General features: G+C 44.3%; 1 protein-coding gene across 7 annotated transcripts in view; it reads right to left on the minus strand.

Moving 5' to 3' along the window:
- The window catches only part of Nfrkb (nuclear factor related to kappaB binding protein), a 34,766-nt gene that overhangs the window by 11,525 nt on the left and 2,370 nt on the right, over positions 1-20,871 (minus strand). The window contains exons 2-22 of one of the 7 annotated variants that reach the window (XM_052188760.1): positions 19,971-20,142; positions 17,981-18,182; positions 15,392-15,519; positions 13,921-14,095; positions 13,282-13,383; positions 12,611-12,684; positions 11,767-11,851; positions 10,923-11,103; positions 10,413-10,521; positions 9,787-9,913; positions 9,478-9,543; positions 8,385-8,464; positions 8,245-8,288; positions 7,429-7,486; positions 6,873-7,047; positions 4,780-4,886; positions 2,820-2,943; positions 2,100-2,179; positions 1,747-1,961; positions 1,381-1,651; positions 633-845 (exon numbers count right to left, since the gene is read on the minus strand). In XM_052188760.1, the coding sequence (XP_052044720.1) occupies positions 633-845; positions 1,381-1,651; positions 1,747-1,961; positions 2,100-2,179; positions 2,820-2,943; positions 4,780-4,886; positions 6,873-7,047; positions 7,429-7,486; positions 8,245-8,288; positions 8,385-8,464; positions 9,478-9,543; positions 9,787-9,913; positions 10,413-10,521; positions 10,923-11,103; positions 11,767-11,851; positions 12,611-12,684; positions 13,282-13,383; positions 13,921-14,095; positions 15,392-15,519; positions 17,981-18,182; positions 19,971-20,105 (2,751 nt within the window). In that variant the 5' untranslated portion in view covers positions 20,106-20,142. Of the gene's footprint in view, positions 1-632; positions 846-1,380; positions 1,652-1,746; positions 1,962-2,099; positions 2,180-2,819; positions 2,944-4,779; positions 4,887-6,872; positions 7,048-7,428; positions 7,490-8,244; positions 8,292-8,384; positions 8,465-9,477; positions 9,544-9,786; positions 9,914-10,412; positions 10,522-10,922; positions 11,104-11,766; positions 11,852-12,610; positions 12,685-13,281; positions 13,420-13,920; positions 14,096-15,391; positions 15,520-17,980; positions 18,183-19,970; positions 20,143-20,871 lie in introns of all 7 variants that reach the window. The other 6 variants (XM_052188759.1, XM_052188758.1, XM_052188757.1 and 3 more) reach the window with 6 other exon arrangements.

A 20,871-nucleotide genomic window follows, 5' to 3' on the forward strand; every position in this document is an offset into this window, starting at 1 on the left:
CCTTCCAAGTGTTGGGATTAAAAGCACATGCCACCACTGCCCAGTGGCTTCACAAATGCAAAGATCATACTTGCATATTCACAGTCAAGGAAAAAAAATATATACTCCACCTTTACAAAGATGAACTGAAAACCCTGTAGTAAAGTATGCCATGGGAGTTAACTGCATAAACCCAGGGAAACTGAAACATAACCCCAAACTTCAGCTACCAAATGTTGAAATACAAGGAAAGAGAAGAACTCAGCCCTTTGAAGAGTCAGGGTGTGATACTCCTTGGCAGCGGCGGCAGCGGCGGTGGCAGTGCAGCAGTGGCTGGTCCAGCTGAAGGGCCATCAGCAGTGGAACCAAGGCGACACAGGGTCCAGTTAGGCCCTGCGCCCACGACCACTGACCTTCGCTGACCAGCCGGGCGGCAAGCAGCTGCGGTTTTGCGGCGCCTTTCGACGGAAGACACTTCAGAACTCGGCCTCCCGCCAGTCAGGACAGGGTGTGATACTCACCTGATAAATCTCCAAACGGGAGTCAAAGACAACAAAGCCTTCCCCACAGGCACCCAAACTATTTAGTAGCATCCCATACCATCAGTCATTTGCTTTAGCTTTAGGACACCATGTAGAGTCAGGTTCACCAACCTGCTTGATGATGTTCTGTCCTGTGACATTCTGAATGACGGCTGTTGTGGAGGCACTTGGAGCAGAGTTCCCAGGAGAACTCATGGCTGTCTTGCTCACAGGGCTGACGGCAGCAGGAAGATTTGTCACTGTAAGCCCTGTCTGCCCAGGTCCAGGCCGCTGCACAGAGGCCGCCGCAGTTTGCCCCTTGACTGGAACTGTTGCCATAACTGCCTGGTTCGAGATATGAAGTCAACAGACCAATTAGACACCCAAATGCTTCCAGCCAAGCAAGCAGGGGCCCTACTTGAATGGACACTGCATTTCCTATATTTGTACAACGGTTGCAATGTTTTACATTTAACATCCTATTTCATTTCCTAATACTGAAACAAATGTGATTCTTTGGTTTTTTACATACAGGGGAGGAAAATGAGACAAAACAGGACTCTGATCTGAGTCACAAAGGTATGGCCCAGTGGGAACTTAGAAGCACAACCTTTGAAATCTCATTCCACTTCTACAGAGCCCTGGTCCAAGTGTGAAGGTCTTGTTTCCAACATGTAAAGCAAATTACCTAAAAGTACTTTCCCAGCTTTGAACATTTTCCCTGAAGCTTTGCATATTAAAAGAGTTATTTCAATAAGCTTCATTGTCAACACCAACAATATGTGACTTCCAGGTCTTCAAGCTCGGCTTGTGTGGACTCACTAGCCTACCTCTTGGTCCACATGGTCCTGTATCCCAGTGACATGCAGCATCCATTTACCTGGGGTACTACTTTGGTTTGTGTAGCAGTGACTGGCACACGCATCTGTGGTCCTGCTGACATCTGGGGCAGCGGCTGTGCTGGCCCTACTGACTGCTGGGGGACAGCAGGAAGGCTAGGCTGGGCTACCACCCGAACCTGGGGTAGTCCTGTTGAGCTGGAATGGCTGACAACCCGAGCAGTGGCCTGAGAACTGGGTGGAGTCTGGATGGAAGCTGGGGAAAGCATCGTTCCTAGCTGTGGCATTGTTGGTGACGACACCAGAAGAACACTGAGGAAAATCGATAGGAAGAAAACAAAAACTCAGGATGTAAATACAAAAAGACTTTGGAGGGAAAGAAGAAGAGCAGATACCTAGGTGCTTACCCTGAGCTAGACTTGGCTGGCTCAGAGACAGTGGTGGAGCTGCTTCTGCTCACCGCTGACACAGGTGGAGGAGAGATGGGGGTGGGCAATGCTGGCATGGTGGGGGTCACGGGCGTGACTGGGGTAGGTGGCATGCTGGAGTCACTGAGGCTCATCTGGCTTTGCTCCGAAGGACCACTAAGGCCCTTCATGGAGCCCTCCTTGTTACTGGACTTCTAGAGAAGAAAAAAGAACATCTACCTCAGGCATCATGAAAGAAGGCTCCTGAGGCACTGGGTCAGATGAAAGCAAGTATCTAGGCTGAGCTGCTGCATCACACTCTATGAGTGAAACGCTCCTATGAGGTGACTTACCGTCTTGGATGGCGGCTTGGGCTTCTGCTGAAGAGCTTTTCTGGCCTTAGCTGCTGCTGCTTGAGCTTGATGGATCCGTTCTACAAACGATGATGTTAGACAGGTTAGGAAATTTGACTTAGGCATGCTAAATCAGAAGGGCTTTGCTAGGCTGGGCAGTGGTGGTGCACGCATGTAATCCCAGCACTCTGGGAGGCAGAGGCAGGTGGATTTCTGAGTTTAAGGCCAGCCTGGTCTACAGAGTGAGTTCCAGGACAGCCAGGGCTACTATACAGAGAAACCCTATCTCGGGGGAAAAAAAATCCAGAAGGGCTTTGCTAAAAACCACAGCCTCTCCAAGCAGAAGCTGTAATACCACTCACTTCTCAGGAGACGGAGGGAAAACAGTACGGTCTAGGCCAGCCTGCTTAGACTCTATCTCAAATCAAATCAAATCAAAACAAAACAAAAAGTCCATCATGATTAACACAACTGTAAGCCCAGAACTGGGGTGACAAAGGAAGATCATCTCAAGTTCAAAGCCAGTTTGGCCCACATAGTGAGTTCCACACATAGTCATAGCTGGCTAAACAGCAAGAATCTTTCTCAAAAACAAAATAAGATGACCAAGGCCTTGTTGGTGGACTGGATTCTTGTTCCATAATCCTACTGAATGCCAACAGAGTAATAGATAGAAAGGCAGATGCCCCTCATCTAGTCAGCATACTGAAGGCCTCATACCAAACTCTTCCTCGCTCCGGTCGCGATGCAGGTAGATCCACAGCTTCCGACCAATGTCATATTTCACACAAGGGTCTTTCTCATAATGCAATCGATCCAGTGCGCCACTCACTACTGTGTTCACCTAAGAACAGAGGAAAGGGAGGTGTGGGACAACTCCAACCAATAGCTGTAAAAGCCAGAGACCTCAACCTAGCTCTGTCCTACCACTGGCTCATTAATCACTTTGGAAAGAATTGTGTACAGCTAAGACACAAGCTGATCTTCACTAAGGATCTGATGAGCTAAGTAACTGTGGAGCCCTTCCCTCTGTTACAGAATAAGGAGGGCTGGAGAGCTGACCCAGCAGTTAAAAGCACTTGTTGTTCTTCCAGAGGACCAATGCTTGCTTGGTTCAGATGGCTCAACCTGATAACTCTAGGAGATCCCATGCCTTCTTCTGGGACCCATGGGTACCTACACTCATATGGTGGCATAAATTAACATAGGCACCGCTACACACAAAATTTATTTTAAAAATTTAAAAGAGAGAGAGAGAGAGATCTTGCTCTTGCCTTCTTGCTCCCGCTGTCTCCCCTTCTCCACATGCTTATAGCTACCTCTACTCTTCTATTCCTCTCCTCCCCCTCCCTGCTTTTTTCTGTCTCTACTATCCTCTTAAGTCCCCTCCTCATGCCCTAAATAAACTCTATTCTATTAAAAAAAAAAGTTGTGAATTACCATGTGGATATTATGTGGATACTGGAAATCAAACCTGGGTCTTCTGAAAGAACAGTATTCTTCCTAGCCACTGAGCCATTTCTCTACCCCCCTGGCCATAGTATTTTTAATGGGTTTATTTTATTATTCTTATTGTATGCATGATGTGAGTACAGGCATACATTTGCCAAAATGCATGTGTGGAGGTCAGACGGTCACAGTGCTATTCTCACTATTACTGTACTAGCCGGCTGTGTGTGTCAACTGACTGACACAAGCTAGACTCATCAAAAAGGAAGGAACCTCACTTGAGAAAATGCCTCCACGAGATCTAGTTATAAGGCATTGTCTCAATTAGTGATCACCAGGGGAGGGCTCAGTCCATTGTGGGTGGTGCCATCCCTGGGCTGGTAGTCCTGGGTTCTGTAAGTAAGCAGGCTGAGCAAGCCAGGAGACGAGAACCAGTGAACGCACCCTCCACTGCTTCTGCATCAGCCCCCACCTCCACATTCCAGCCTGTTTGAGTTCCTGTCCTGACTTCCATTGGTGATAAACAAGGACGTGAAAGTATAAACTAAACAAATCCTTTCTTCCCCAACTTGCTTTTTGGTCATGGTAATTCATCATAGCAATAGAACCCCTGACTAAAGACAATTACCATCTACCTTGTTTCTGAGGCAGAGTCTCTCTTGCTGTTTCTGCCTCATTGTGTATCCAGGCCAGCTAGACCACAGGTTCTAAGTAAATCTCCTGAAGAATTAGTATTAAAGATTTCCACCTCATCCAGCATTATGTGTAGACTCTCCCACTGAACAATCAGGAGCCTATGCTGTCCAGGCTTCAAGTTCAAACTCCTCCTACTTCAGCCTCCCAAGGTAGCTGGTTTATAAGCTCACGACATCATGCCTAGCTAGTTTTTAGTCATTTGATTTGGGGTGGGGGTGGGGTGGGGGTACGGTTCCAGACAAAGGTTCTCCGTGTAGCTCTCTGGGTGTCCCGGCCTCAAACTTGCCTTTGCCTCCCAGGTGCTGGGATTAAAGACATGCACCCTACGCCCGACTTACTCATTCTTTTATTTATTTATATATATATATTTTAAGATTTTATGGTAGGAAAACACACATTGTTCATTGGTAAAACATGTTCCTGATGTGTACAACCTTCAGTAGCACAAGAAAAAAAGGTGTAACTTACATTTCCTAATAGTTTTTCTCAAACACATTCTGAAATGAAGCCAAGAAGAGCTATTTCTCTAACTCACCTGAGTGCTGGTGACATCTGGAGCAAGAAACTGAGAGTCCTTGAGCAGCTCACAGATCTCTGCCCGAGTGCCTTCTCCGTTAGGCAGCCGAGCTGCAGCATCCCGAACTGACAGGAGAAAATGCAAAATGCAGGAGTCAAGTGAAGCTTCCAATGAATGCCAACATCTCCTGACCTGTTGTGGTGGGGTTGAGCTCCCTAGGATTATACAGTTCCTGAGCCTCACCTGACTGGTCAGGGGCACACTGCCCTCTACTGGCCATCAACACTGCACTGCACCTTCCTACACGTTTAACACACCTATGGCAAAAAAATAGGTCCGTGGATACACCTTAGAATTGAATAGAGAGGTTCTCATCCCCAAACAGAACATCACACTCCCTTCTCCCAAGGAATGCTGTAGAAGAGAGGGTGAGAAGATTTTAAGAGACAGCGCTTAAGGAGAACTAATAGAAAACAGTACCTTTTGGATGTGAGAGGAGTTGTTCTCCTAACTCTCAAAAGTGTGGTCACTACACAAGACCAGCACAAGATCTATCTAGTCACTATTCCAGCATAGATGGGAGGGATTTGAAAGGTTCCAGTTCTAGTTGCAAAGCTCCAGGAGTCATGGCAGCAAGCTGGAGATAATGTCAGTTTTGTTTTGAGGAGGGTAGATTACCCATGCTACAGTGGACAGTTCTATACCCACACCACACCTAGATGCATGCAGATGGCACTAAGTGAACTTAGTAGAATACACACAAACATATATAATATCCATTTTTAGTGAAAAAGCTGGGAGGGTGTCTGGGAGGAGGGACCAGGGAACAGTGGAGGAGGGAGTAAAGAGTGAATTAGACCAAAATAATGCATTCATGTATACAGGAAAGATGAAAGATGACCCAGTAGTTCTATAAGCTTGGTAAGAAAAGTAAGTTAGCACTTCTTTCAATTATCAACAAATGTAAACCACATGTTTACGTTTCTATGCTATTACATGAGAAATCAAATACTTTTCATGCTACAAGTATACCACACAAAATCACTTACACTGACCACCATGGGAAGTTACAGAAATTAAAACACCAGCTACTGGGTCTTATCATTCATTATCATAACAGAAGCATAGTTTTGTATTTAGATGTTTTAACAACTTAATAATTACTGAAGCATGATTGTCCTTTTCTATAACTCTAAGTATTTTAAGGATTGAAATGCAAGGGACTGGAGAGCTGGCTCAGTAGTTAAGAGCACTGACTACTCTTCCAGAGGTCCTGAGTTCAATACCCAGGAACCACAAGGTGGGTAGCAACCAGGTGTAATGGGATCTGATGCCTTCTTCTGGTGCGTCTGAAGACAGCTACAGTGTACTTGTATATGTAAAATAAATAAATATTTCTTTACCACCACCACTACCACCCCCGCCCCCCCCCAAAAATAATTTAAATGCAGGTGGGCTGTGATGGTGTACACCTTTAATCCTAGCACTCAGGAGGTAGATACAGGGAGATCTCTTGAGTTCAAGACCAGCCTGGTCTATAGATCCAGTTCCAGAACAGCCAAGGCTGTCCACAGAAAAATCCTATCTAGGGGTTGGAAGGGGGATGGGGGGGCGGGATTCAAATGCATAATTTTACTTCTGGGAAGGAGTCCACAGGCCTCACTACCAAAGGGCTCACAATACAAAGAATTCCTTGTTCTTTCACTTTCTGAGACAATGTCACTGTGTGGCTTCAAATCCACTGTGTAGCCTAGGCAGCCCTCAATTTACAACAGTCCTTTAGCCTCAGCATCCTAAGAACAGTGTCACAGGTCTGTGTCACTGCTCTCAGGAAAAATATCCTTTAAGAAAGCAAAGTCCTGTACTTTATGTAACTACTAGCTTGTGAGCAGTTCATCAAAATGAAGATGACTCCAGAAAGCAGCAGTGACTCTTGGCATCAATCTACCAGGGCAGAATCCACCTGTCATCTCTCAGCTTTGACCTTCTATCCTATCAATGGATGGAGTGAGCAAGGGGGTGAGGTTTTGTAGTACAGGAAGTATCGATTTAATGTGAGGAAAGCCTTGGGTACAAATAAGAAAGCCCGGTAATAAATACAGGCCACATACCGAGAGACAGGATGGTGACATAGGCAGGCCGGTCAGAGCGCAGCAGTGAGTGCTCCCGAGCCTTGTTGAGGGAGGTCTCCTTGTCAAACACGCCCTTCACTGGCCCCACCACAGACTCAAAGCCATGCATGCGAAAGGTGAACGCCTTATGGGGTTGGCTGTACCTGTAACGCTCCTACCAAAAAAAAAAAAAAGGCAAAAATTGCTACCTCAGAATTAGTGGAGTTCTCCCTAGAACTCTCTTAGATGGATCAAATGAGATGCCAATACAAGAAAGAAACGAGCAGGCCCACAAAAAACAGTGACCAGCCACAGTGGGGAAAGATAGTCCTCACAGACAGCCACCCAAAAAATGGCAAGAGAGTAAATACATTTTGCTACCTGGAAGAAAAGATAGTCAAAAGTTTTCTTACCCTTTCACCAAACTATTTCTATCCCAACAAATAGCCTCAGCCAATGAACTATCTGGACTGAAGGATCTGAATGCCCAAGGAGCTGAGATCTAGATAAGCCAGACTCAGTGCTTCTGTGTTTACAACTTCTAAGGAGATCTTACCTGCTCTTGAAAAACCCGTTTCTCCTCTCCTGTGCTAGGTCGAACCACATAGTCAGTTCTTCTGGAACATAAAGAATTCTGTATCATCTCTGAGAGCCAGAAGGTCCATTAGCCTTTTCTTGGCACCTAGAACGATTCCCTTGGCAGCGTGGGAGAATGTCCTTTCATAAGTACTCAACTCCTGCTCAGTCTGTTCTTCAGCTTCTACCACAAAAGCCCTACTGATTTCCCACATTACCCCATTCTTAGTATCCTCAAGTGTTTGGAATAAACGGAAAGAGGGTAGCATCTTCACCTGCTATTTTCAGTACTGTTGAAAGTTAGCTCAATTTAGTAACAAAAAAGTTACTCTTGGGGGGGAACAAAGCACTTCAAGTCATGAGTGGGCTTTCTGCCTTCCAAAGAACTCAGAATTTGAGTTCTAAATCCCCATTATGTGAATGGCTACATATAGAGTGTGTGTCGGGGGATCACACTAACACTGGTCCTCTGCACCGTAATGTGCACTGGTAGGAATAGGAAAATGAGATGGCTTGGAATGAAGAACACAGTACTGCAAGTCAAGGACATGAACGCCATGGCCTTCTTTACAGGCAGACCATCTATCTATCTTTAGAGACCACCACAGTCAAGAGCTGTTCTTACTGAGAGCACGTGTGCCCTCTGCAAGGATGTTAAGGCATATGTGTCAGTGGACTTCCGGTCTCAAAGAGCCATTACAGCTCTAACACAGGGACTAATGTTAGAAGAGCCAGGATAACAATGTTACCACATGGCTTCACAGGAAACCACCCACCACAAGAACAATATACTCACACTCGAGGGACAGGTGTCATGGCATCTGAGCTGTCTTCATTTTCCTGCTGAAGGGAAAAATTACCAGGTAAATGAGCTAGAAAATTTTCACTAACTTAGGGGCTCAAAAAACCCAAATAATGAGAAAGTAAAAGGCATACCTTACAGAAGGCCTGGTCTTTGGTTTCTAGCCACAGGTGGAAGAGCGCAGCTAATTCCTTTTCATTATCTTGAGACTGACCTATGGTGTGAAGGTGGGGCACAGACAAAAAGTAAGAAATGTAGAGGATTCCTCAGAATCCTGCCTTCTCTTCACAGCTCTACCTATGCCAGAAAGAACAGGCCAGAACCTGTCACTGGCCCTGCCCACACGTTCACGCCACTCTCCTCACTGCCTGGGTAAGCTCCAGGATCTGTCACTTTTCAGATCTTGCACGCAACAAGAATTTATAAAGCAGCCACTGTGCAGCAGGCATGGGCGTCAAGCTAGGACCATGACACAGATTCACTTTCTGTCCTCAGAGGTCACATCAAGTGAGTAATGAGGTCATATAACCAGAACCAATTCTAGAAGAGGTAATGCTGTAATAGATGCTACAAAAGTTTACACCAGGGAAGAACCCTGCTCTTGTAGGTGAGAAAACTTACTCCCCACACTGGTGCAGCAGTAAAAAGGCCTGAGGCAAGAAGCGTAAGTCTGTGACCTGCCTACAAGAACTACTTCCTCCTCTATGACCTCTTTCCGAATCACTTTACGTGGATTCCTACCAGAGTATCTGGCTCCTGATGGTACCCACATCTCTTTACACAGCTAGAACCACCATGGGATCAGGACCACACAAGTAGGCTATGTCAGAAAGGCCAGCTCAACACAAATCAAAAGCTACCTCATTGATCTGCACTCTGGCCTTTGCAGTACACCCAACTATCAGGCACTGGGTAAGTGCCAGAGAGGCAGAGGGCGCCAGTGAGTACACAATGGAGAGCCAGCCCAGCCAGGGTTCACGCATGCACGCACCATCTCCCTGCTCTCCACCTCCGCACTGGCAGGGACCGTGGAGCACTCTCTCCCTTCCTTCCTCCTACTGTGACAAGAGATGCAGTTCCTCCTCAAAAGCACTAAGATACATTTCCCTGCTTGCCTGGATCTCCAAGCACACCTCTCAATCTTCCCATCATTGATTCCTCTCATTAAAAAAAAAAAAGGAGAGACAGGAAAACAAAACAAATCTCTTCGAGGTCTAGACTACTTACCAAGCAATTTCCACTGCTGAGTTTTCTCTTTGAATTCAACAAATGGAGAGAAACTGGAAGGAACCGCTGCAAGAAATAGATCGCATGAACAAGAGTAATGCTAACCCTAACAGACATAAGCCCTAAGCTCTGGAAGAGCTTGAGTTGGTTTTGTTGTTGATGCTTTGTTTGTTTGTTCATTTGTTTATTTCAGTTTGTCAGGAAAGACACCTAGGATGTGTTGATGCGAATGTATTATTGGACAAATTTAGTGCAAGAATTTAGACAAAAGAGGGAAAACATGATAAAATTTCACAGACAAGACCCCACCTCGGCTTTCTCCAGCAAGATACTGCAGAGCAGGTAACACCAACTCAGCCCAGTTGGGGGCAGCAGAGAACCAGCTGTTGAGGGAGCTGGCTGGAGAAGACTGCCAGTCCAAAACCCGGTCCTCCAGCTGAGGGAGAGAAAAACATGAACCACAATTAAGTTTCTGTTTTTACCGGCAATTCCAAGATGTCAGAGCAGGGCATATATACCCAGTTCTACTTCCCACAAGTGCTGTTTGTTTTATCAAGGTGACACAACCTAAGTCATCTGCGAAGAGATCCTTTCTTGAGGGACTGCCTCCATCTGATTTCTGTCATTTTCTTGATCGATAATTGCTATGGGAGGAGCCAGGCCACCATGTGTATCACCACCTCTGGCCAGGTGGTCCTGGGTGCTCTAGAGAGCAAGATGAGCAATCCACAGAGAGCCAGCCAGTAAGCAGCACTCCGCCATGTTCCCACCTGGATGTCCCTTGGGTGGACTGTAAGCTGAAATAAAGCCTTTCCTCCCCAAGTTGCTTTGTCTACAGTCTTTATCACAGCAACAGAAAGCAAGCAGAACCAGAGCCAGAGACCACTCAAGAGCACGGCAACTGCAAAGCTTTCCAGCATTGTTAAAACTCTTACCATAGGAAGGGTAGCCTGACTCTCCAGCAGCAAGATCTCTAACAGAAGAGAGAAAAAACTGGAAGATATTTCATTGATTCCAAGGCAAGGCTTGATGTCTTCCAAGGGTCTAACAAGGAAGGAAGAAAATGTAAGCATTTAATGTCTGGGCCCCACACAGTAGAAGACAGGAGCCAATTCCTCCAAGCTGTCTTCTGACTTCTACATATGTAACAAATACACATGCACCTACACACACACACACACACATCAAAGTTTTGTTTTTTTTTTAAAGTAGGAACAATCAAAATGACAAAGAACACATGCCAGATTGATTCAGGTTGACTGAGCCTCCCTGTAAGCACAAGAGCTCAGAGCTTAAGAAAAGAGAAAATGGTGCATTTTCCCAGCACGGTCTCGGAGCTCAGCACATATAGCCAACTCAAGTTGCAAAACTGGGCTGCTTCACTTAACTCCAGCCCCACCCCACCCCACCCAGTGCAGCCGGTTGGTTCTATCGGCCTCACTCACTCTTCCTTGATAGACGATATTGCCAGGGGAGAGGGGGCCTGTGAGAGAGTTGGGAGCCCTTCAGTATTGCTCAGGGGCTCAGCCAGATCCTCTGCCTCCGATTTAATCAACTTTATTTTCTTCTTTTTCTTCTCTTCCTTTTCCTTCACCTTTTTTTTAAGAACAGCCAAATCATATAAAGCTGGGAATGGGGGAAACACACACACATACAAGTCACAAAACTGCATCATGAAGTGAGAGTTCTTAGCTACATACCCTTCCCCAAAGCCCGTCTAAAGACTCAGTAATAAGACACTTAGTTTTTTTGAAAACCAAACTCAAATGAGTGACTTCTAATTTAACATCTAATAATATGCTGTGCTGATTTGGCTTGATTTCATTTTATTCAAGTGTCCATGTGTATGGTACATGTGCATCTATATGCATATTAATGCGTAGGTGTGTATGTGTGTGCACTCGGAGACCAGATACTGACACAGAGCATCTTTCTCAATCACGCTCTCCTGAAGCAGGGTCTCTCTCTGGTCTAGCTAGACTACTTGCTGAAGAGGTCCCATCTTGGCCTCCAGAGTATTGGGATTAGAGAAGGCTGTGACACCCAGCTTTTACATGGGTGCTAGGATATGAACTCAGGTCTTCACCATTGCACAGCAAGCACTATGTCCATTGAGCCCTCTCCCCCAGGCCCTGCTGTGCTAATTTTAAATTCAGAAGGCAATTACAAAGCAAGGGTGGTCAGCATATAAAAATGGCTACAGTTCCACTTATTTTTGTCACATATAGACAATATGCCATACAATTTAACATCAAGTCAGGTGTCTAAGAGGGGACCCATAGTCGTTACCTGCTAGGGAGCCCTTCCTGCCGGCATTTACTCGAGTCATGATGTCACTGAGGGTCAGGTCCCCAGTCAAAAGGTCTGGGTGATCCTAGATATGACATCAAAGATCTGGTTATAAAGGTCTAAAGAAGAACCCAAAATTGATGGTATCTGTGCCAAATTACCTAATAAATACAGCGTGTCAGGGATACCCGAGGGAAATATGTTAAATTAAAATATACAAAAATACCAACTACTTTCTGCTCTTCACTGGTGAAAAGCCTGGCTCCCCTTCCTGCTCTAGGGTAGCTCCAGTTCATAAAGTCCCTCTGCATTATTTCACATGCGCATATAATAGTCTTAATACTATTACAGTTTACAAGTCTAAAAATAAGGTTCTGAGGACATAGAAGACAGAACTCAATTTTCACCCCCTGATCTTCCTGCATCACCTCTCTCAGATGGCTGTCTGTCCTCTGCACGGTTTCTCCACCTGATGTACCATATGGAAATGATAATGGAGTAGCACCAAGCTTGATTCTTGGCTCTGCTATTTATGGCTGCAGGACCAAAGATAAACTCAGCCTCTGGGAATGGGAGGGAAGGCCGTGATTGTCACATACCAGTGTAACCACAAGACTGAATGAAGCACACACTGTCAGTGGAGCCTTGTAAAGCCAAAACACTTGACTGGCTTCTCATACCTCTGATGCTAAGTAGCCATTCTTGTTGCTCCTGTCTTTGACAGTGATAAATAACAAAAAAAAAAAAAACAACCCACAACCCAGGCAGCGACTAACACTGTCTCAGGACAAATGAGAGGCATGGCACTGAAGATTTCGAATGGCCACTCCCACCACAGTCTTACTGGTTGATGTTTCCGCTTCTCATGGTGCTTCTTTAACATTAACTTCAGGTCACTGTCCCCCAGGTCTATTTTATCTGAAAGTAAATGAACCAAACCACACGACCAGGTCATTCACAATGGAGCTCTAACTTAAATCTGCCTAGTCACTCAGACATTCAAAAGCACAGTAGGCCTCTGGTCGCACTGAGCTCCTTCTGGTTCTGTGTACTATAAGCAGCACAAGTCTTCATAATGTCTCAGGATCAGCATTCCACTCTTTTTCTTTATACATGAACCAACAAATGGTTTTAGTTACTTAGCAGACTCATAAGTACACCCAAGAGGCTAGGCATTCTCCCTTGATTCCTATTCCAAATCCAAGTTCTTTTTTGTCTTTACAGCCTAGATTGAGTTGCTATGGGTCTTGCTACACATTCTACTGCTAGCTCAAGCATGATTTTGCTTTCTTTAACCAAAAACAGCAACTGATTAGTTAATGAGAATGATTGCAAAACAAAGGAAAGCAGGGACGGACGCCTGCTCAGTGCCACAGTCCTCCACATCTCCCCCTTCTAAGTAGCACTGCTGTTTGGTGTGGGACAAGAATGCAGTCCCCCCTCCCTAAGGAGCTCTCACTTTTCTACACCATGATGTCTTGGAACTGCAGGAGAATCAATCAGCTCAGTTCTCACCTGCAGTTTTCATATCCGTGGTGGAAAGCGTGGGCACCACCCTCAGGGGCACCGCAGGACTAGGAGAACGTGCTGGAGAGCTTGGAAGCCATGAGCTGAGATCTTCAAAAGAAAATTTTTCTTGTAAATCCAACGTGGCTGTGGACTCCAATAGGGGAGATTGGGTAAGTGGCCATTTGGGTTCAACAGGGCTAAGCCAACAACATGGAGGCCAGGGTTCCACATTCCTTTCTGACCCTTCCCCAGATGAGCTGGAGCACACATTTAAACGGCTCTTCCAGGAGAGAGACTTCAACAGAGTGATGGGGTCGCATTGCAGCAGGCCAACAGTCACTACTACTCTCCTGTAAGGGGAAAAGCAGTTCTCTCAAGTGGCACAGTGGGACCAGAGGCCTACTGTGCCCAGACCCTGTCCTGCAGGGATCTGTCCAAGACATTCCATCTAACCTCAGTGCCACATAGCACAAGAATAAAAAGGGCATGGCGTCACTCCTGAACAGTGTCTCAACAACTCAACCACCAGCTGCTAAGCCCCATTCTTCACCCCCCAAACAAGACAGAGAACCCCTTTACTGGGAAATACATGGCTACCACTGGCTCCAAAACTCTAGACTCCCAAAAATACCCAAGGACACTCACCCTCCTCATCAGAGGACAGGGCAGTGTCACCACACTCCTCCTTCACTTCCCTCAAGACTTTCAGGTAACGCTGCTGGGTCCGCCACTCCCGCTCCTCAGGGCTTCGGGATGGTGAATGGTGCTTGTGTCGAAAGGGAAGAGCCGGGCCACTCCTACGCGCCATCTCCAAGAGATCCTATGAAGACCAAATGAGGTGCCAGGTCATCATCATTCTTGTTCTCTGGACAGTCTGTAAGTCCATGTTTTACTCTCTTCAATATTAAAAAAAGCCTAACTCTCTCCCTCCAAATGACATAGAAATTACTGATACATGATTATATGCAGTAAAAAGTACCTAAAGTTTGATCATTCATAATGTAAAAAAACAATATCTGAAATTTCTTGAGTACCAACACATCATCACAAAGTAAAACATGCTGTACTATATCGTGTGTCACAGACTGAAATCCACACACAATAAATGAACACTGAAAATATGCTATACAATTACCTTCAGGCTCCATGAGTTGCATATTAAACCTAATTTTGTTTACAGCCATGTCTTACCCCCCCCAAAAAAATACACAAGTATTTCAAAAATCTAAAAAAATTCTGAAATTCGAAATACTTCTGGGGCTGGAGAGATAGTCCAGAGGTTAAGAGCACTGGCTGCTCTACCAGAGGTCCTGAGTTCAATTCCTAGGAACCACATGGTGACTCACAACCTCTGTAATGGGATCTGATGCCCTCTTCTGGAGTGTCTGGAGACAGCACCAATGTACTCACATGTAAAATAAATCTTTAAAACAAAACAAAACAAAAAAAGACTTCTGGTTGTAAGCATTTCAAGTAAATACTCAACCTGAATTACATGGTGAAAAATACCCCATTTTAGTATTGATCTGCTTCACTCAGAATTAATACTCATATTAAACATCCAGGTATTTGTATACAAAGTCTCAAAGAACAACTTAAAGAACTCATTAGAGGGCCAGTGAGGTGGCTGAGAAGACAGACACTTGTCGGCAAGCCTGGCAAACACTCCAGCACGCTGTCCTCTCTGCGTCACACGCACTCTGTGTAGGCACATGCACACCAGCACATAAGCACTCACTTGCAGTAGCCTCTGCCCCAGAGAATTATCAAACTGGAAGGGAGCCTGAGGCCACCAAATTCTATGTTCTGCATATACGTGACACAATCAGGTCAGTACTTCACATCAATTCCAAAGCATCCCAGATATCCTCAAAACCCACGATGAGTCTGAAACCCATTGCTTTTCTTTGTAAATACTGAGTCTAGGAAGCGCTTTGTTTTTCATGTTTAACATCTCTGAAATCTAAAAACCTACTCATAAGAGGACAAGACAAAGCCCAACTTTTGTCAGTGGTTCTTTTGGTCTCTGTATCAGACCATGTGAAGCCATGATGCTCACAAGGCCAGTGCCCACTCTGTACACCATGCAGAATACCTAGCTCTGAGCATTACTTACACTCCTGGAAGCAAGAATCTGTTTCAGCAGCCGGTGGAAATACTGCTGTTGTGAGTTGAGATACCGCTTGTACTGTGACTTGAAGCAGAGCTGACGATACTTGACCACCTCAGGGTTAAAGTGTCCATCTTAAAAACAGAGGTACAACTGTGTATACATCAGTCCACACACATGTAGCGAGTATATAAGCAATGTGGTTGTAGCACAGAAAGAAAACGTGATTATTTAGGAAAGACACCCAAAGATAAGAAAGAGACCCAAAACTAACAGAACAGTAAAAATAAATAAATTAAAAACAAAAAAAATTTCAATTAAGGTTACCATAGTAACCACAATAACAATTTTCTTCAGCAAAACTAGAAGTGAAATACAGCATCAAGTCAGAGAAATACACAAAAATCTCTAGCTCCACCTCCGTATCTTGTGTGTATACTGACCACAAGGTAACAACACTGTGAGGGTGCACAGCAGCACTACCCATTTCCATAAGGACCTGTAGTAACCTTCCAAATCCTGCCAGGGTCCCTACTGTTTTGCCTGAGGGAAGACTGTATTGTCACCAGAGATCTGGGCCATAATCAAAGAGATTGCTAACACCAAAGGTGAACTTGTATTTAAACTACTAACCCACCGAAGGAAGAAAAGCAGCTGGATATGGCAGCGTGCCTGACACCCCAGCTATCTGGAAGGTCAGGCAGGATTCTAAGACTGGGGTAGGGCCACTCTGGACAACCAAGTGATAACTGGCTCTTAAAAAAATGAAGAGGGTTTGGGGCTGCAACCCAGTGGTAGAATATTCACCTAGCACATACGTGAGCCTTCAAATACTCATTTAAAATCCTCAGAATAACAAGAGATTTATTTGAAATGATAGGCCTGTTCTCTCCGGTCTTTAGCCACAATCAACGTATTCCAATTTAACAAGACTCAAGGAGTTAACGCTGCCCCTTCAGACCAATCTGCCAAAACAAAGACACCTAAGACTTACAAGGGAGGAAGAGGTTTCTGGTGTTCTCCACAGGTCAGAGAACAAACTGATCTAGGGTAGCTTCCAATTGCCTGCAGTGTCTGAAGTAATAGCTGATTCAGGCAAAGATCACTGAGGGAGGGGGAACCTTAGAAGAAATGAAAGCTTCTGAGAAACAAGTCTCTTTTTTTTTTTTTGGATTTGTTTTTTTTTTTCCGAGACAGGGTTTCTCTGTGTAGCCCTGGCTGTCCTGGAACTCACTCTGTAGACCAGGCTGACCTTGAACTCAGAAATCCGCCTGCCTCTGCCTCCCAGAGTGCTGGGATTACAGGCATGCGTCACCACCGCCCGGTGGGAAACAAGTCTTGATCCCAAAGCACCACCTAACAAATGACTAAAAAATTAAAAGATCCCCTATATTCAATAACTGTGGCAAAGCATTGTGGTCCTTACCACCAGCACAAGGAGGCAGGTGGATGGATCACTGTGATTTTGAGGCCAACATGGTCGAAACTTTAACAAGTGAACACAGGTGGCCACAATGGTAGGAAACTGGTACCCTGTGCCTCTTGAGATGGTACAGTGGGAAGGAAAGAAAGGTTCCCACATAACACTGTTACCAAAAGCACTTGACACACACCTAATATGGAAGCAATAAGACAACAAATTCCCAGAAAGTAAAATATACAACAGAAATCAGCTGTACAAAAACAACAAAACCTGCCAGTGTCCAGAAAAGAACAAACAAACAAAATCCTCCATACACAGAATAGACACAATCAAAACACACTGCATGCATTATGGTTTTAAACAGCAACTTAAAAAGACATTTCAGGAGCAGTTAAGAAAATAAATGTAGGGGCTGGAGAGACAGCTCATTGGTTAAGAGCTCTGACTGTTCTTCCAGAGGTCCTGAGTTCAATTCCCACCAACCACATGGCTCACAACCATCTGTAAAGGGATCTAATGGGATCTTCTGATGTTTCTGAAGACAGTGACAGACTACTTATACGAAAGAAAGAAAGAAAGAAAGAAAGAAAGAAAGAAAGAAAGAAAGAAAGAAAGAAAGAAAGAAAGAAAGAACAAATTCAAGGAGTATTCTATATTACTTGCTCAGTGTAAATTCTTCTACAGACAAATAACAGTGCTAGATTATGTGGGGGATGTCTTTTGTGAAAAGACTGATATGCTAAGACAGTACTGATGGCTTGTGGGTAGAATCCAGGCAAGCTAACACAAGAGGATTGTCAAGGCCAGCCAGGCTACACAGTGAGACCCATCTTTAAAAGAGAAAGATGCGCATGGTTGTAAGATGTCATGGTTCTCTGCAGAAGAAAGCAACAAGCTAGTATCTCGTTCTCTCTTTTTTAAAACTAGTCATAAACATCTTTTGGTAATGCTTTATTTCTTATGACGGTTACACGGCTGAGTTCTGTTATGTACTTTCTATCGTAAATCAATACCCTCTTATTTTTTAAAAATAGCACAGGCTGCAAATAAATATAGAGAAGCACTATCCTCAGATGCCACAGCAGTCCATGAAAAGGAAGACCACAAAAGCATGTGTGCAGTAAGGGAACGTGTGCTCAACCCCATCACAAACCAAACACTGAGCGACAGACCTCGGAAGAGCTTCTGGGCGATGTGCAGAGGGTTCCCAAAGCGGAAGTTCTCCCCACTGAAGAGGGCCAGGATGAGCTCGTTACGCTGCTCTCCACTGTCTGGAGGAAACTGAGGCAGAAACTGCTGGAGATGCTCTCGCTGAGAGTCACTCAGTACTTCCTGCCATGTGGAGAGGCTGACAACGTCAAAGAATATCTCGGGCTGGGAGAGTGTGAAGAAAAAGCAACGTATGACAAGATAGTTAAGATTTTGTTTGTCAGTGCAGTCTATTTCACAGAACATAAAACTTACTATTTTATCACTATTATGAACACGGTTCAGGAGTTTTAAGTCTATTCACATTACTTATGCAGTCATCACCATGATCCTGAAGTTTTTAAACAGACTAAAATTCTAATGATTTTTGACTTGATTCTCAAAAATCAGTGATTAACTGGCTATGTATTCCCAGCACTTAGAAGGCATAAGCAGGAGGAATGTGAGTTTGAGTCCAGCCTGGGCTGCTTGGTAAGGCCCTATTTCAAAATAAAATAATAGCTTTTTAAAGACAGTACACAAATTACAATATAGCAGTACATGATAATCCAGGGGAAATTATCTTAAGAGAAAAGCTGTAAGGAAGCCATCCCTGCCAACCAGGGTGTGACTGCGGCCATGTGAATCCAACTTAAAGTGAGCACCAGGAAAAAGTAATTGAGATGGAGTGGGTGTCGAAGAAGAAAGGACTTAAAAAAATGAAAGGAAGCAGGATGGGCTTCAGTTTTTTAATTAATACATAGTTTATTTTGATATTGAAGTTTTGGCTGTCTGGAACGCACTCTGTAGACCAGACAGATGGCTTTGAACTTACAGAGATCAACCTGCCTCTGCCTCCCAAGTGCTGGAATTAAAGGTGTGCGTGCACCTAATCCAACAGACTTCGTTTTTATTAATTCAGTAGCTACATACTGGGTGTCTATGTAGTGACTAATAAGCTTAGCACACAATTACAAAGTAGTTTAAGAACTCCGAAAGTATACAGAAGTACACAGCTCAAAAAAGCCTACCCTAGATAATGTTAAGATAGTTAAACAGATCAAAAAGGGTGACATGCTGGAAGAGTTAAAACGAAATCACAGCCACAAAAGAACTAACAGCAAAGAAGAGTGAGTGCCCCGGGGGAATTGAAGGTAAGACTGAAGAGGACAATTCGGAACTTAATGGTATCATTCTGTACTACCCTAGGTGGTTAACTACACAGTTCCGGGGGAGGAGAAAGCTATTGCTTTATGGTGGTGTTTTGTTTTTAAGATGGTCTTTAACTAGAGAGCTAAAGGGATCTTCCTGCCTCAGTCTCCAGAGTAGGTAAGCAAGCTGGTGACCGCCATTCACACCTAGACATGAATGTTTTATCATTGTTTAAAATATATACATGTATATAAATGTGCCAATATATAGGTATTTATTTATTTTACTCTTATCTGTGATTTGTTTTAATTAGCAACTTCTGAAAATGTTTCATTTGATCAAGGAAAGGGAAGGTATAGCAGTAGAAAAGAAGGACGGGTAAGCCTGTTAGGTAATTATGGCTTTACCCCAACAACATAGCAGAGCCATGGAAAATTAAACAGATAGCTACATGGTAACGCAACCACAAAATACCCTTTCATGAATGTATCCCAATCACCTCAGACTCAATATCTAATATCTTCTCTTAAAATCTTGTTTTTCCATTCAATTTTAGTTTTAGTATCTAAGTTGTTTGGCATGAACAAGTTACATAATAAAATAAGCACCTGATAATAGAACAGATCTCATAAAGACTTCCTTGAAAGTAACATGTAGATTTTATCTTACACTGTCTTCCTTAATCAGAATACTAACTACACTATGCTTTTAAACATCATAAGGGAACACTCCTGAAATGTGGACAATAAAGCAAAGGCAGGGGGCAGAGGAAAGGGGGTCAGAAGATGGGAATGAAACACTTGCAACAATGTTACTACTCACATCCTCCAGCAGGTCTTCAGGCAGACTAACCCTGGTACCGCCCAGGAGGCAGTCCTCCATGATCCCTGTACTGTGACCATCTCCACAAGGACCAAGTTCTAGGGGATCTGTCAGCATATGATCCAAGGAATCCATCGCTTCTTCTCCACAGGTACACTACATAAAATACACCCTGAGACAGAAAATCAGAAATCAGGTAGATGCTAATATTCAATCTCACGTCTTTTGTTTTTTAAAAGCAGGGGGCAGGGTCTCATTCTGTATCCCAAAATGGCCTAGAATTCACTATACAGCCTAGGCTAGCCTCAAACATGCAACAATCATCCTCCTATCTCAGCATTCCTACAGTAGATTACAGAGTAAGTATCCCCGGTTGGTTCCAATCTCCTTTTACATCAATCATGTCCTTTCCTCTAACCATACAGCTATCCTTCAACACTCCACTCAATCAAAGTTTCAAGTCTTACCTAACCTAGTAAGACTTCTCAAAACGTTCTACAACAACTTCTAAATTCTTAAGTTTTTTCTATTTTTTTGTTTGTTTTTTTTTTTCTCCGTGTAGCCCTCTGGCTGTCCTTGAACTCAGAAATCCACCTGCCTCTGCCTCCTAAGTGCTGGGTTTAAAGGCGTGCACCACCACTACCCCACTAATTCTTAAATTTCTTACACTTTAATTTTATATTAGAGTAAACCACAGGAATTGAGTGGTAACCAGGCATGGTCAATCAAGTGCATAATCCCAGTACTCCGGAGGGTAATGCAGGAGGATCACAAGTTTCAGGCCAGCCTGAGGTATGATATTCAGCCTTGTCTCAAAAAATAAATGATAGACCATGGTCCACAGCTACAAGCTCCAAGGTCAATAACCTATTTGAACAATTATAAATCCACAGGCGGGACT

This window comes from Apodemus sylvaticus, chromosome 7 (genome assembly GCF_947179515.1).
Source record: "Apodemus sylvaticus chromosome 7, mApoSyl1.1, whole genome shotgun sequence".
Classification (NCBI taxonomy): Eukaryota; Metazoa; Chordata; class Mammalia; order Rodentia; family Muridae; genus Apodemus; species Apodemus sylvaticus.